The following is a 13,668-nucleotide window of genomic DNA, read 5'->3' on the forward strand; positions in this document are numbered from 1 at the left end:
CAGTCCCAGCAGCAATGAATCCAAAGTGTCATCTAACATAGAACTGGTTTAGAACAAGTGAAGTGGCAGTAAACACAAAAGTGCATTTGTGAAAAATCACATCCTCCAAATCATAAAACACGGCATGGAAGGGTGATGCAGTTGCTGTCTTATTCTGTTTAATGGATACAGCTCCCTGGGTTCAAATCTTTTGCTGTGAGGATTGTATTCTGCCAAGTAGAACACATTTTGTGCATGTGCATGTTATTTGAACGGTGACACTAAATTGGTCCCAGGAGAGATTGTGGTCGAGTGGCCCACCTGTCTTGTTCACTGTTGCTTCCAGCTTTGCTCCTGAGATAGGATTCAGCTATAAACAATTTATTGTGTTGAAGATTTAATTATCAGTGGATTATTTTCCCAGTTTCTGTATTTCCCATTAATTCATTATCTATCTATCTATCTATCTATCTATCTATCTATCTATCTATCTATCTATCTATCTATCTATCTATCTATCTATCTATCTATCTATCTATCTATCTCCATCATATTGGATGGGTAAAACATTGCTAAGCTGCCACCTTCGGGTCCCTCCACAGATGTTCCATGGAGTTTAAGTCTGGGCTTTGGCTGGGACACTCAATGACAGACAATTGCTTGTCCCAAAGCTACTTCAGTATTGTCTTGACTGTATGCTTTGGGTTATTGTGCTGAAACAGTTGCTGCATTCTGAGGCTGAGTGCACTCTGGAGCAGGTTTTCCTCAAGAACCTCTCTGTATTTGGCTGCATTAATCTTTCAGTCAATTTTAAATAGTCTCCCTGTGCCTGCTGCTGAAAAGCACCCATGTAGCATGCTGCTGCCCCAACATCATTCATCATGGAGATGTTATTAGACAATGGATGAGCATTGCCAGGTCTTTGCCAGACATAGTGCTTGGAGTTCTGCACAAACAGTTTCATTTTTGTCTCTTCAGACCAGACAAATATTTTTCTTATGCTCTTAGAATAGAAAGGGGTTGTCAGATGCTTTTTACTCAGGTATGTCTTCTGTCCAGCCACTCTGCTATAAATGCTTGATTGTTGGAGTGCTGCTGAGATGTTCATCATTCCGACAGCTTCTCCCATCTCAGCAGAGGACTTCTGAAGCACTGTTAGAGTCCTCATTGGGCTCTTGGTCACCTCCCTAACCAAGGCTCTTCCCATTTTGGGTGCTCACTTTGGTCTCAGTTCATTGTTAAGCACACCCTCACTTCATTTCCTTTGTTTCTTCCCCATTCAGGATTTGCATACTGACGTCTCACCTCAAATGCTGCTTGAGACTTAAAGAGTGGAGTCACTGAGTTTGAGTCAGTTAAGCCTGTCTCTAAGACACAGTGGAGATGGATTTCTCACTTCTGTTTTTAGTGACCTTCTTTGTGTTGATTGAAGGTGATACAAATAAATAAATTATTGCACCTATTATATGAATTCTACTGAGTAAAACTGTAATTGTATTTATATCTAAAAATAAAGTAATTGTACTTTATTTAATCTCTTGTATTCCCTTCTATCCAGGGTCCTGTGGAGATATCATCATGACTCAGTCTCCCTCAAGTCTCTCTGCTCGGCCAGGAGAAACTGTCAGCATGAACTGTAAGGCCAGCAGCTCCATTACTAGTGGCAGCACTAACTATCTTGCCTGGTATCAGCAGAGAGCAGGAGAAGCTCCAAAACTCCTGATTTATTATGCAAGTACACTGCAGTCTGGGATCTCAAGTCGCTTCAGTGGCAGTGGCTCTGGACTTGATTATACGCTGACCATCAGTAACGTGCAGCCTGAAGATGCAGGACATTACTACTGTCAGCAGCATTACAGCACTCCTCTCACACAGTGACACAGAGCCGTACAAAAACTTCCTTGACTTGTCTGTGCAGCAGCTGCTCTTAATTTTGCTGGTGCTAAGAGAGAAGTCATGGGGTTGGTACACATGAGAGAAAGAAAGAGGAAAAGAGAACAGAAAGAGAGTCTTCACATCACAACATATTACAGAAAGGGCAACACGTGACAAAATGACCCAATCCAGAAAACCTTTGGAATAAAGAAGAACTAAATACATTAAAAAAATCTATCTATCTATCTATCTATCTATCTATCTATCTATCTATCTATCTATCTATCTATCTATCTATCTATCTATCTATCTATCTATCTATCTATCTATCTATCTATCTATCTATCTATCTATGCAATATTATCTGATTTAAAGACAGAAAAGTCTGAATTATCATAAGATGCTCTAATTTGGGGTGTTCATCAGTGTAATAATTTACTTCTAAGATAGAAGTGCAAAAAAAAAAAAAAAAATTGCTACATCAGATATTTGAAAATTGTAAATTGGGCAGTTTAGTCTAAATGTTTAAAGTCCAGATATTCTCAATTGTTATAGAAATGTGTCATTTTTTTATCCTCTGCTAGAGGTCCACAGAGGGCTACATTTCTAGTAAAGGATCAAAAATATCATCAAATTTGTGATCATTAACCCTGCAATAGTCTAAAACAATATTCTATATGCTTATGTTTGAAATTTGTTCTTTTTAACCTTCTGCAAGTGTCCTTAGAGGGCTAGAACCACCAGTTAAGAATCAAATAATAAAAATATTATAAAATTAGTGATCAGTAACCTTGAAATAGCATAAAATGTCACTCCAACTGCCTATATTAAAGATCCCCATTTTTTCAAGGTTTTCTGAAAAGGAATAACTTTGACCCCTTGTGTTCCATTAGGGAGTAAACCCCTGAGGTCGGTTGATGTGGCCTGCACAACTTCAAGTCCTTCTGATCATTTTTGGTTAAGGCACCTTATGGTTTACTCTTTATCATAAGGGTGTAATTTCTTGCATAAAATGTGGTCCAAAAAAGGCCTAGAAAATAGAGTTGTACAGGTCTTGGAGTGGGACTCCCAAAAGCTTGCCATCTTGCTTAACTAGACATGAAATGGTATTATCATATGTGGTAGTTTTCTCGTACTGGTGAGTCAAGGGGCACTGGACAAATGATTGAAGTTATTTCAAAACATTTATAACTAATTCTTATGAACACGATAGATAGATAGATAGATAGATAGATAGATAGATAGATAGATAGATAGATAGATAGATAGATAGATAGATAGATAGATAGATAGATAGATAGATAGATAGATACTTTATTAATCCGATAGATAGATAGATAGATAGATAGATAGATAGATAGATAGATAGATAGATAGATAGATAGATAGATAGATAGATAGATAGATAGATAGATAGATAGATAGATAGATTTGAAAGGAGCTATTTGACCTTACAGTGGCTGATTTACAGGAGTACATGAGTGAGAGTGGACCTCTTTGTTTCTTTTCTCTTGCCAGGAGACAAATGACCCAGAAGATAAACTGCTCACCTGCCTCTGATCTACTCAGGTCTCAATTCCTTCTGTTGAAGGTTACATTTTCCATCTCTCCTTCATTTTATTCTGAACCCAAAAATTTTATAACTGACCAGACTCGCCTCATTTGAAGCAAACTACTCTTCACATGCCAAGACAGAAGGACACCTGAGTATTCCTAATACTTTTGAGTGTTTCACAGTCCTTTTTTTGGTCAAACAGGGGAGAAATCACCAATCTCAGTCTCACCCAGGGCTTTGTAGGGCAGACAATACTCAGTTGCCACCATCATGTATATCCATGGCACTGGCATGAGGTACTAAAATGTTATTTCTATTTTCCTTATACTGTTTTGAAAAACATAGTTCCATAGTCTTTTCTTGTTTAGTGAAAATCAAAAATTATGACTCGGACTCACTTTTATTTAATTGTATTCAGGGTCAGTATTTTTTCCAGCAGTGAACAAATCAGACCAGTACTTTCAAAGTACTTCATGGCCAGTAGTATCTGGAAAGGGGTCTCTCCTTAAACTGCCTTTCTCAAGATTTCTTCCATTTTTTTCCCTATAAGGGTTTATTGGGAGTTTTTTCTTTTCATCTTAGGAAGTCAAGGCTATGGGGCTGTCAAAAAAAACAGGACCTGCTAAAGCCCACTGCGGCACTCCATGTGTGATTTTGGTCTGTGAAAGAAATGTTAGTCATGTCATCAATTGGGTTGTTCATTGCTCTTGTCATATTTACAGTGCATTGTGTTATGACAAGGTACATCACGTAACCTGTACATCATTTTGGGATAGAGTCAGATGCCCACACCGGATGCTTTCTCAACACTGTGAGGGGAGAAGAAGATGACACTTTTAGCGATTTTGTGCCCTTTCGATAGCGTTTGTAAGGAGGTCCTTCAATGCATATGCATTACAAAACTAAAAATTCCTATCTAAATTCCTATCTTGATTTCAGTTGGAAAATGTCACTTAGTCCACCTGTGTTTTGCCATATTGTATTTAATCACATCTGAATTGTTTAATTTGTAATTTTAAACTGTGGAGTAGAGGAGTAAATCAAGGAAAAATATATCTTTGTCCCAGACATTATGGAGGGCACTGTAAATTAGACAAGGAGAAACAAATGTGGAAAGACAGCAGCAAACAAAGCTGTGAAGTTGATCAGGACAGTGAAGAAAAGACATAATGTTATAACCAAATACAACAAACACAAACTGTCTGTTAACAGGACCCTGAGTGATAGAAAAGAGAAGTTGCATTCAACAGGTTAGTGGAGCAGTGCAGCTTGACTGGCACTGAACTGAGGCAGGTGATTTGCATAGACACGCCCCTTTGTGTCTACGTGCCCACCTGACTGCACTGGCTGTGTTTATATCCTCTGAGTGAGGCAGACTGACAAGGATCTGAAGTGACAATGTCGCCTCTTGTGCCGTTCCTCTGCATCTCTGTCTTCTTCACTCATGGTATGAGAGTTATTTTATAGCCTACACTTAGAAAGCAGCGCTAGCTAAAAAATGGATTATACATGTAAATATTATTATTAGTAGACTCTTCTACAATTTAATATATGAATCATATTCAATACTGTTTAAATACATATATTAATATACAAAATGTTAAATTATCTTTTATTTCATAGAAGGCAATGGAGAGATACCTGTGACCCAGACACCACCAGTTAAATCAACAAGGGCAGGAGAAGATGTTACTGTTAATTGTAAAACAAGTAAATTAATATATAGTTCCTACTGTAGATCAAATAGGTTGTCTGGTACCATCACAGACCTAGTGAAGCTCCTAAACTCCTTAACTTTAAGGCAGACAGTCTAGGATTCCAAATCGCATCAGTGGGAGTGGACCAAGGACTGACTTCACTCTGACTGTCTGTGGAGTTCAACCTGAAGACGCAGGACATTATTATTGTCTGCAGACAGAAGAAGCCCCACTCACACAGTGACAGATACCCATAAAAAACAAGCCCTGATCAGTGGCACATGTGCAGCCAGTCTTGGCACCGATTCTAAGACAGGAGTCACTGAGATGAGACATGAACACAAAAAAACTTTAAAAAGTATTTGAGAATGCAGCAAAACCATATCAACACATGTGACAGTGCAGGTCCGGCTCCATGCTCCTCATCTCATTTGGGAGCCAATTGAACCAGACACTGTCAATAGTCATGACCGGGATGAGCTGTACAAGTGAGGACACCACATGAAGCAAGGGGAAGGAGCAAAAGTGTTCAGTGCTTTTATTAAAACAATCAAACAAAAACAAGTGTCCCAAAAAGTGCAGTGCTCCAATATCCATAATTAAATAATCCATAAAAAGGTGTATCAGTGGAGGTTAAAATCACAATAAATAAGTCCATTAAAACGAGGTTAAAAACAACCGGCAGGAACAGTTGCTTTTAAAAACCCGATGCCTTCTTCTTTTAACAGTGATGCTTATCTTTGCAGCTGAGGAGTCGCCCTAACAGCAGACACAGCTGACGTTCCTCAGGTCTGGTTGCCTGCCGTCCCATGGCTATGGAGAGGATCCCTTGCTGGACTGAGGCTCATGCCTGGGCTCTATTCTCAGGCCTCCTCGACCCCATTGCCGGGTCATCCCACCATTTCTGACGGTGTTGGATTCAAGAGGCTCCCAAACGAGAAGAGGGACCATGGAGTTGGACCCACACCATCACATCACATTTTTACAAAATACCTATAAAGTGAAATAAATCGAATCAGTAACAGCTGTCCTCCACTGCATTAAGTAAGCATTGAGCAGAAGGAATGAGAAGAAAGCTTTCTGTCATCAATTGATTCTAATGAAATAAGCTACACAGTTAGCATTATGATAAGGTGTTATTATATTAACTTCTTTTAAGACTGTGGTCTTGGTGTGATGGTAGTAATTGTACACTACAATGAGTTCTGTTCTCTTGACATGCTGTCGGTGCCTCTGATCAAATTGCTTGTTGTAAAGTGATCTAATGGGAGGAAGCAGACAAACAATAATTAATAAATGACCCTCATTGTAGTTACAATGAAATCTAAAAAACCTCAGTGACAACAGGGAAACCATAGAAATGTCAGATGCTTATCAAGTAAATCTTACACTCACAAAATGCATATATTACTGTGTTCAAAATCATCTCAGATATTTATTACAAGATTAGAACATTAGAAAATTAGAACAATCTAGAAAAGAACAGGCATTCAGCTTAACAAAGCTTGCCAGTCCTATACACTTAATTCTTCTAAAAAAACATCAAGTTGAGTTTTGAAAGTACCTAAAGTCATACTGTCTACCATGATACTTGGTAGCTTATTCCAAGTGTCTATCATTCTTTGTGTAAAGAAAAACTTCTTAATGTTTGAGCAAAATTTACCCTTAACAAGTTTCCAACTGTGTCTCCATGTTCTTCATGAACTCATTTTAAAATAACAGTCTCGATCCACTGCACTATTATCCTTCATAATTTTAAACACTTCAGTCATGTCACCTCTTAATCTTTTTTTTCCATAAACTGATAAGGCCCAGCTCTTCTAATCTTTCTTCATAATTCATCCCCCCGTAGCACTGGAATGAGCCTAGTCGCTCTACTCTGGACCTTTTTTATTCCGGATACCAAAACTGCCCATAGTACTCCAAATGAGGCCTCACCAGTGTATTATAAAGCTTGAGCAGACCCTCCTTGGACTTGTACTCCACACCTCAAGGTGCTATATAATCTGACATTCTGTTTGCCTACTTAATGGCTTCTGTCTAGCAGTTAATAGCGTAGAGTCCACCTTCACTCCTAAATCTTTCTCATAAGGTGTACTCTCGATTTCCAGACAGCCCATTGTGTATTCAGACCTAACATTTTTAGTTCCTATGTGTAATACTTTACATTTACTGATAATACATTTCATCTGCCACAAATATGCCCAAGCCTGTCTGCTGTCCAAGTCCTTCTGTAATGATTTGACCGATTCCAAATTATTTGCCTATCCAGCTATCTTGGTATCATCTGCAAACTTAACCAGCTTGTTACTTATATTCCTATCTAAATCATATATATATATATATTAAAAATAGCGGCAGCCCTAGCACTGACCCCTGTGGAACATCACTCTTAACATCGGCCAGTTCTGATGAGGTTCCTCGCACCATCACCCTCTGCTTCCTGTGTCTGATCCAATTCTGCACCCATCTAAAAACATCACCCTGAACTCCCACTTCTATTAGTTTGTTGCCCAGTCTCTCATGTGGCACATTATGAAATGCTTTCTGAAAGTCATAAAAATTAATATCCTATGCTCCACTTTGATCGTATACTTTTGTTGCTTCCTCATAGAATTCTAGCATGTTAGTAAAATACGACCTCCCTCTTCTGAATGCTGACTGTTCAGAAAAAACTCCTGTACTTGCCAGGTGCTGATCAATGTTATCCTTCATAATTCCTTCAATTAATTTTCCTGTGATGCATGTTAAGCTTACTGGCCTATAGGTGCTTGGATCTGCCCGGTCACCCTTTTTATACTGTATAACAGGATAATATTTGTAATTTTCCAGTACTTTTGAATCTTTCCACTGCACAGTGACTTCCTAAAAATATGTGTATTAAGGGTTTATATATGTACTCACTAGCCTCCTAAATCAAGGGTAAATATTATCTGGTCCGGGTGACTTGTTTGATTTCAGCATATTTAATCTGGGCAACACTTCTCCCTCTACAATTTCTGAATCACTCTTCCAGCTAGAGTAAGATGAAGGGTTGACCATCTCTGCAAGTCTTGCTTAATTTTTTCCATGCAGACGGCAAAATTTTGTTGATAAAGAGCTTTGTGTTTGCTTGTGATGTTTACCTCTAGGTATTTAAACTGTTCTGCAATGATAAAAAGTAGAGTGTCCAATCTAATATTATATGCTTGAGAATTCACTGGAAAGGGTACACTTTTATTTAGATTAATTCTGAGACCAGAGATCTTTTGAAATTCTGTAAGTGCTGTTAAGACTGCAGGCACAGTATTTTGTGGGTCTGATATATACAGTACCATATCATCTGCATATAGAGAAATGTTCTATTCAAGTCCTTCTCTGACAATCCCCTTTATCTGATCAGCATTTCAACAGTGACCTCCAGTGGTTCAATGGTGATTGCAAATAGCAGTGGTGACAAGGGATCTTCTTTCAGTTCTTACCAGTCTCTCTATCCCTTTTGCTGAGAAGCCCCCATAGCATGATGCTGCCCCCACCATGCTTCACTGTAGAGATGGTATTAGGCAGGTGATGAGCAGAGCCTGATCTATTCATGACATAATGCTTGTATTTCTGCCCAGAAAGTTCAGTTTTTGTCTATTCAGAGCAGAAAGTATTTTTCCTCGTGCTCGTAGAGTACAAACGGGATGTCAAAATCTTTTTACTTGGGTGGCTTCTGTCTACCCACTCTACCATAAATGTGTGACTGATGGAGTGCTGGTGAGGTGGTCAGCCTTCAGACAGACTCTCCCATCTCAGCTGAGGACTTTTGAAGTTCTATTTGAGTGGCCACTGGGGTCTTGGTCATCACCTTGTCCATGGCCCTTCTCACCATATTACTCAGTTTGGCAAGATGGACAACTTAGGAGGTGTCATGGTGGTTCCAAGCTCCTTGGACTTCATGGCTAATATTTCATCCTGACATGCAATGTGAAGTGTAGGATATTCAGAGGTAAAAGTGTGCCTTTCTAAACAATGTCCATTTGATTTAATTTTCCTAAGGTAAACTTCAATCAAGTTATAGAAACAGTCAGTCAGTAACACATTTTCCAACCTGCTATATCCTAACACAACCAATCCCAGCCAACACAGGGCGCAAGGCAGGAACAAACCCCGGGCAGGGTGCCAGCCTACCGCAGGTTATAGATAGATAGATAGATAGATAGATAGATAGATAGATAGATAGATAGATAGATAGATAGATAGATAGATAGATAGATAGATAGATAGATAGATAGATAGATAGATAGATAGATAGATAGATAGATAGATAGATAGATACTTTATTAATCCCAAGGGGAAATTCACATACTCCAGCAGCAGCATACTGATAAAGAACAATATTAAATTAAAGAGTGATAACAATGCAGGTATAACAGACAATAACTTTTTATAATGTTAACGTTTACCCCAACCCCCCCCCCCCCCCGGGTGTAAGTGAAGAGTCGCATAGTATGGGGGAGGAACGATCTCCTCAGTCTGTCAGTGGAGCAGGACAGTGACAGCAGTCTGTCGCTGAGGTTGCTCTTCTGTCTGGAGATGACACTGTTTAGTGGATGACAGTGGATTCTCCATGATTGACAGGAGCCTGCTGAGCGCCCGTTGCTCTGCCACAGATGTCAAACTGTCCAGCTCCATGCCTACAATAGAGCCTGCCTTCCTCACCAGTTTGTCCAGGCATGAGGCGTCCCTCTTCTTTATGCTGCTTCCCCAGCACACCACTGCGTAGAAGAGGGCACTCGCCACAACCGTCTGATAAAACATCAGCAGCATCTTATTGCAGATGTTGAAGGACGCCAGCCTTCTAAGGAAGTATAGTCAGCTCTGTCCTTTCTTGCACAGAGCATCAGTATTGGCAGTCCAGTCTAATTTATCATTCAGCTGCACTCCCAGGTATTTATAGTTCTGCACCCTCTGCACACAGTCACCTCTGATGATCACGGGGTCCAAAAGGGTCCTGGGCCTCCTAAAATCCACCACCAGCTCCTTGGTTTTGCTGGTGTTCAGGTGTAGGTGGTTTGAGTTGCACCATTTAACAAAGTCATTGATTAGGTCCCTATACTCCTCCTCCTGCCCACTCCTGATGCAGCCCACAATAGCAGTGTCGTCAGCGAACTTTTGCACATGGCAGGACTCCGAGTTGTATTGGAAGTCCGATGTATACAGGATGAACAAGACCGGAGAAAGTACAGTCCCCTGTGGCGCTCCTGTGTTGCTGACCACAATGTCAGACCTGCAGTTCCCGAGACGCACTGAGGTACTATACTATAGAAACATCTCATGGAAAATAAAAGCAAACAAGTTGCACCAGGCCATGACTTGGAATGCCACAGCAAAGTGTATGAAGACTTACTGTACATGAAGAAGAGATTTCAGTTATTGATTTTTTGATAAATTTGTAATCCTTTCTGCAAGCATGATTTTGCATTGTCATTGTGGATTGCTGAATGTACATTGATGTGAAAAAAATGCAAAAATGTATTAATGTAAAATTAAACCTATTAAACAACAAAGTGTGTAGAAAGTGAAGGGATCCGAATACTTTCTTAATCCAATGTAAGTAAAAGGCTTATTTGAGTGTGACCAGTAGGGGGCGTTGCAGCACCCAAAACCTCAGACACAATCTCAGAGACACAAGTCCCGGTTTAAATAAAAGGTTTATTTGCACAAATACCTTTACAAAACACTTCAACGATGACACAAACACAACACGATTCTTCTTTTCTTTTTTTTCTTTCTTCTTTCAGTCCTCCAGGAGAGCTTGGTCTTCCTCCTCTTCTTATGTTATGAATGGCACAATGGTGGCACTGCTGCCTTGCATTAATGAGGACAGGGTTCCCATTCCAGGTGGCCCCTGTGTGAAGTCTGCAAGTCTTTCTTGTGTCCATGTGGCTTTCCTCAAGGTTCTCCAGATTCCTCCAAGGACATGCAGGTTACAGTATGCAAACCGGTGATGTTATACCGACCACTGATGTGTGTGTGTGTGTGTGTGTGTGTGTGTTCACCCTGCAATCAGCTGATGTCTTGTCCAAGGACTGTTCTTGCCTTAAGCCAGATGCTTTCTGGGATACGTTTCAGCTTCCCTGCAATCCTGTAATGGATAAGATGGTTAGAAAATTGATAGATGGATAATATCATGCTTTTATTCATATTCCAAGGCCTGTTGCTGGGTTCATCTACATCAGTAATCTTTACTTTATACATCGATGCACTACATCATGCAAGAAGCACTTGAACTTATATTGCTGAAAAAAAAACAGAACAAAGGCAAAAATGGTTAGCATTTGTTATAGCAATTTCATTTTTTGACAAAAACAAAAATATTCAGTAAGTGTTACAGCCAAGCCATAATCACATATACAGCTGCACAGCTCATGCAGGGATTGGACAGTCAGATCACCGAGTGTTTAGGACAAAAATGATATCCAGCCTTCCTTAGCTCAAAATGAGTGAGGCTTTGATAAAACCACAAAATGGCAGATGCATGAATTCTCCCTTCTCTCAGTTCATTGTTGAGCACACCCTCACTTCATTTCCTTTGTTTCTTCCCCCATTCAGGATTTGCATGCTGACGTCTCTCCTCAAAGCTGCTTGAGACATAAAGAGTGGAGTCACTGAGATCGAGTCAGTTAAGCCTGTCTCTAAGACACAGTGGAGATGGATTTTTCTCTTCGATTTTTGGTGACCTTCTTTGTGATGATTGAAGGTGAGGTCTAGAAATAAATAAATTATTGCACCTGTTATGTGAATTCTACTCAGTAGTACTGCAATTGTATTTATTTCTAAAAAATAAACTAATTATACTTTATTTAATCTCTTATATTCTCTTCTATCCAGGGTCCTGTGGAGATATCATTATGACTCAGTCTCCCTCAAGTCTCTCTGCACGGCCAGGAGAAACTGTCAGCATGAACTGTAAGGCCAGCAGCTCCATTTCCGATAGCATCCTTGACTATCTTGCCTGGTATCAGCAGAGAGCAGGAGAAGCTCCAAAACTCTTGATTTACTTAGCAAGCACTCTGCAGTCTGGGATCTCAAGTCGCTTCAGTGGCAGTGGCTCTGGACTGGATTATACGCTGACCATCAGTAACGTGCAGCCTGAAGATGCAGGACATTACTACTGTCAGCAGCGCTACAGCTACCCTCTCACACAGTGACACAGAGCCGTACAAAAACTCCCTCGACTTGTCTGTGCAGCTGCTGCTCTTAATTTTTCTGGTGATAAGAGAGAAGTCACGGGGTTGGCAGACAAAGGAGGAAGAAAGAGAAAAAGAGAACAGAAAGAGAAAGAGAGTCTTCTGATCACAACATATTACAGAAAGGGCAATACATGAGAAAATGACCCAATCCAGAAAACCTTTAGGGTAAAGAAATAATATTATAAATATTTCTATTTTACTAGCTGTGTTAGTTGTCTTTGCCTGGAAAATTTCATAAGGCAATGGATCTTAGTTATATTGTCGTTGGTTTTTTGAATGTATTGCATGTACTTTGCAACTAAGTAAATACTTTTTTGTGCACAGTATTTGTATTTTATTTTTTTTAATATAAAAGCTAACATTACTAGCAGGAAGTGTGGCATAGTGATCAAGGCTTCAGACATCAAACCTTGCGGTTCAAATCCTGGTACTGACACTGTGTGACCATGAGCCGCTCGCTGCACCTTTATGTCTTCTAATTTGGAAAAAGAAATGAAACCAGCAGTATCTCAAATGTTATCAGTCGCCTGTAATGAAAACGCCAAAGAAATAAGTAATAATAATATTATCAGGTCACTGGAGCAGCATACTCTTAATCATCCTATACATATTTGTTCATGCGTTAAATATTCCTGTACTAGATCAATTTCTGCTTTCTGTATTTAAACATCCATCCATCCATTCATTATCCAACCCACTATATCCTAACTACTGGGTCACGGGGGTCTGCTTGAGCCAATCCCAGCCAAAACAGGGTGCAAGGCAGGAAACAAACCCCAGGCAGAGTGCCAGCCCACCGCAGGTATTTAAACTTTAGGTAATAAAAAGATGCAAGGTTATTTTTTTAATTGTGCACAACTGTTTCTGCTGATTTTTTTTTCAAATTCACAAAAGTTCTTTGTTTTGAAAAGAACTGACGTATCTCACAATGATACAGCTTTTTAAAAATTGAAAAGAATGTATTCGTTGTTGTAATAGAATCTATTTCAAAGATACTTTTTTCCTATATTTTTTTAATTTGTCACTGGTTGCAATTGATTACCAAGGCGTTTTGCTTTGTCTGAGATAGGATATACAATGTGCAAAGGTTCCATCCTGAACACCTGTTATGCTGTACTCTGTATATTAAAAAGTAATCAGAATGGAAAAGCCATGTTATATTACATCACTTTTGTGTTTTTATGACAAATTAAAATAACATTAATGTCACAATGTCATTAGAAAAACTTCCTCTGTTTAGAGGATTATTGAAAACCTAAATCAGCAAAAATCACAGACATAGAAGAAAGTGGTGACAGAATGGAGTCTTTTGTAGAGTATAGGCACATACGCTGACACATATTTT

The 13,668-nt window shown here is 39.4% G+C and overlaps 1 long non-coding RNA gene and 2 gene segments (V, D, J or C); 2 read left to right on the forward strand and 1 right to left on the reverse strand.

Moving 5' to 3' along the window:
• Positions 1-1,272: 1,272 nt before the first annotated feature.
• On the forward strand, positions 1,273-1,872 carry LOC114651603 (immunoglobulin kappa variable 1-39-like). The segment is given in 2 exon segments: positions 1,273-1,411; positions 1,538-1,872. Coding segments are annotated over 2 exon segments (369 nt in total).
• A 9,850-nt stretch (positions 1,873-11,722) lies between these two features.
• LOC114651605 (immunoglobulin kappa variable 1-39-like) lies at positions 11,723-12,662 on the forward strand. The segment is given in 2 exon segments: positions 11,723-11,830; positions 11,962-12,662. Coding segments are annotated over 2 exon segments (369 nt in total).
• Positions 11,732-13,668, reverse strand: part of LOC127527777 (uncharacterized) — a 77,004-nt gene continuing 75,067 nt past the window's right edge. Inside the window, exon 3 of the long non-coding RNA XR_007934896.1 lies at positions 11,732-11,861. This is a non-coding gene — a long non-coding RNA (uncharacterized LOC127527777). The remainder of the gene's footprint in view (positions 11,862-13,668) is intronic.

The sequence above is a fragment of the Erpetoichthys calabaricus genome, chromosome 5 (genome assembly GCF_900747795.2).
Source record: "Erpetoichthys calabaricus chromosome 5, fErpCal1.3, whole genome shotgun sequence".
NCBI lineage: Eukaryota > Metazoa > Chordata > Cladistia > Polypteriformes > Polypteridae > Erpetoichthys > Erpetoichthys calabaricus.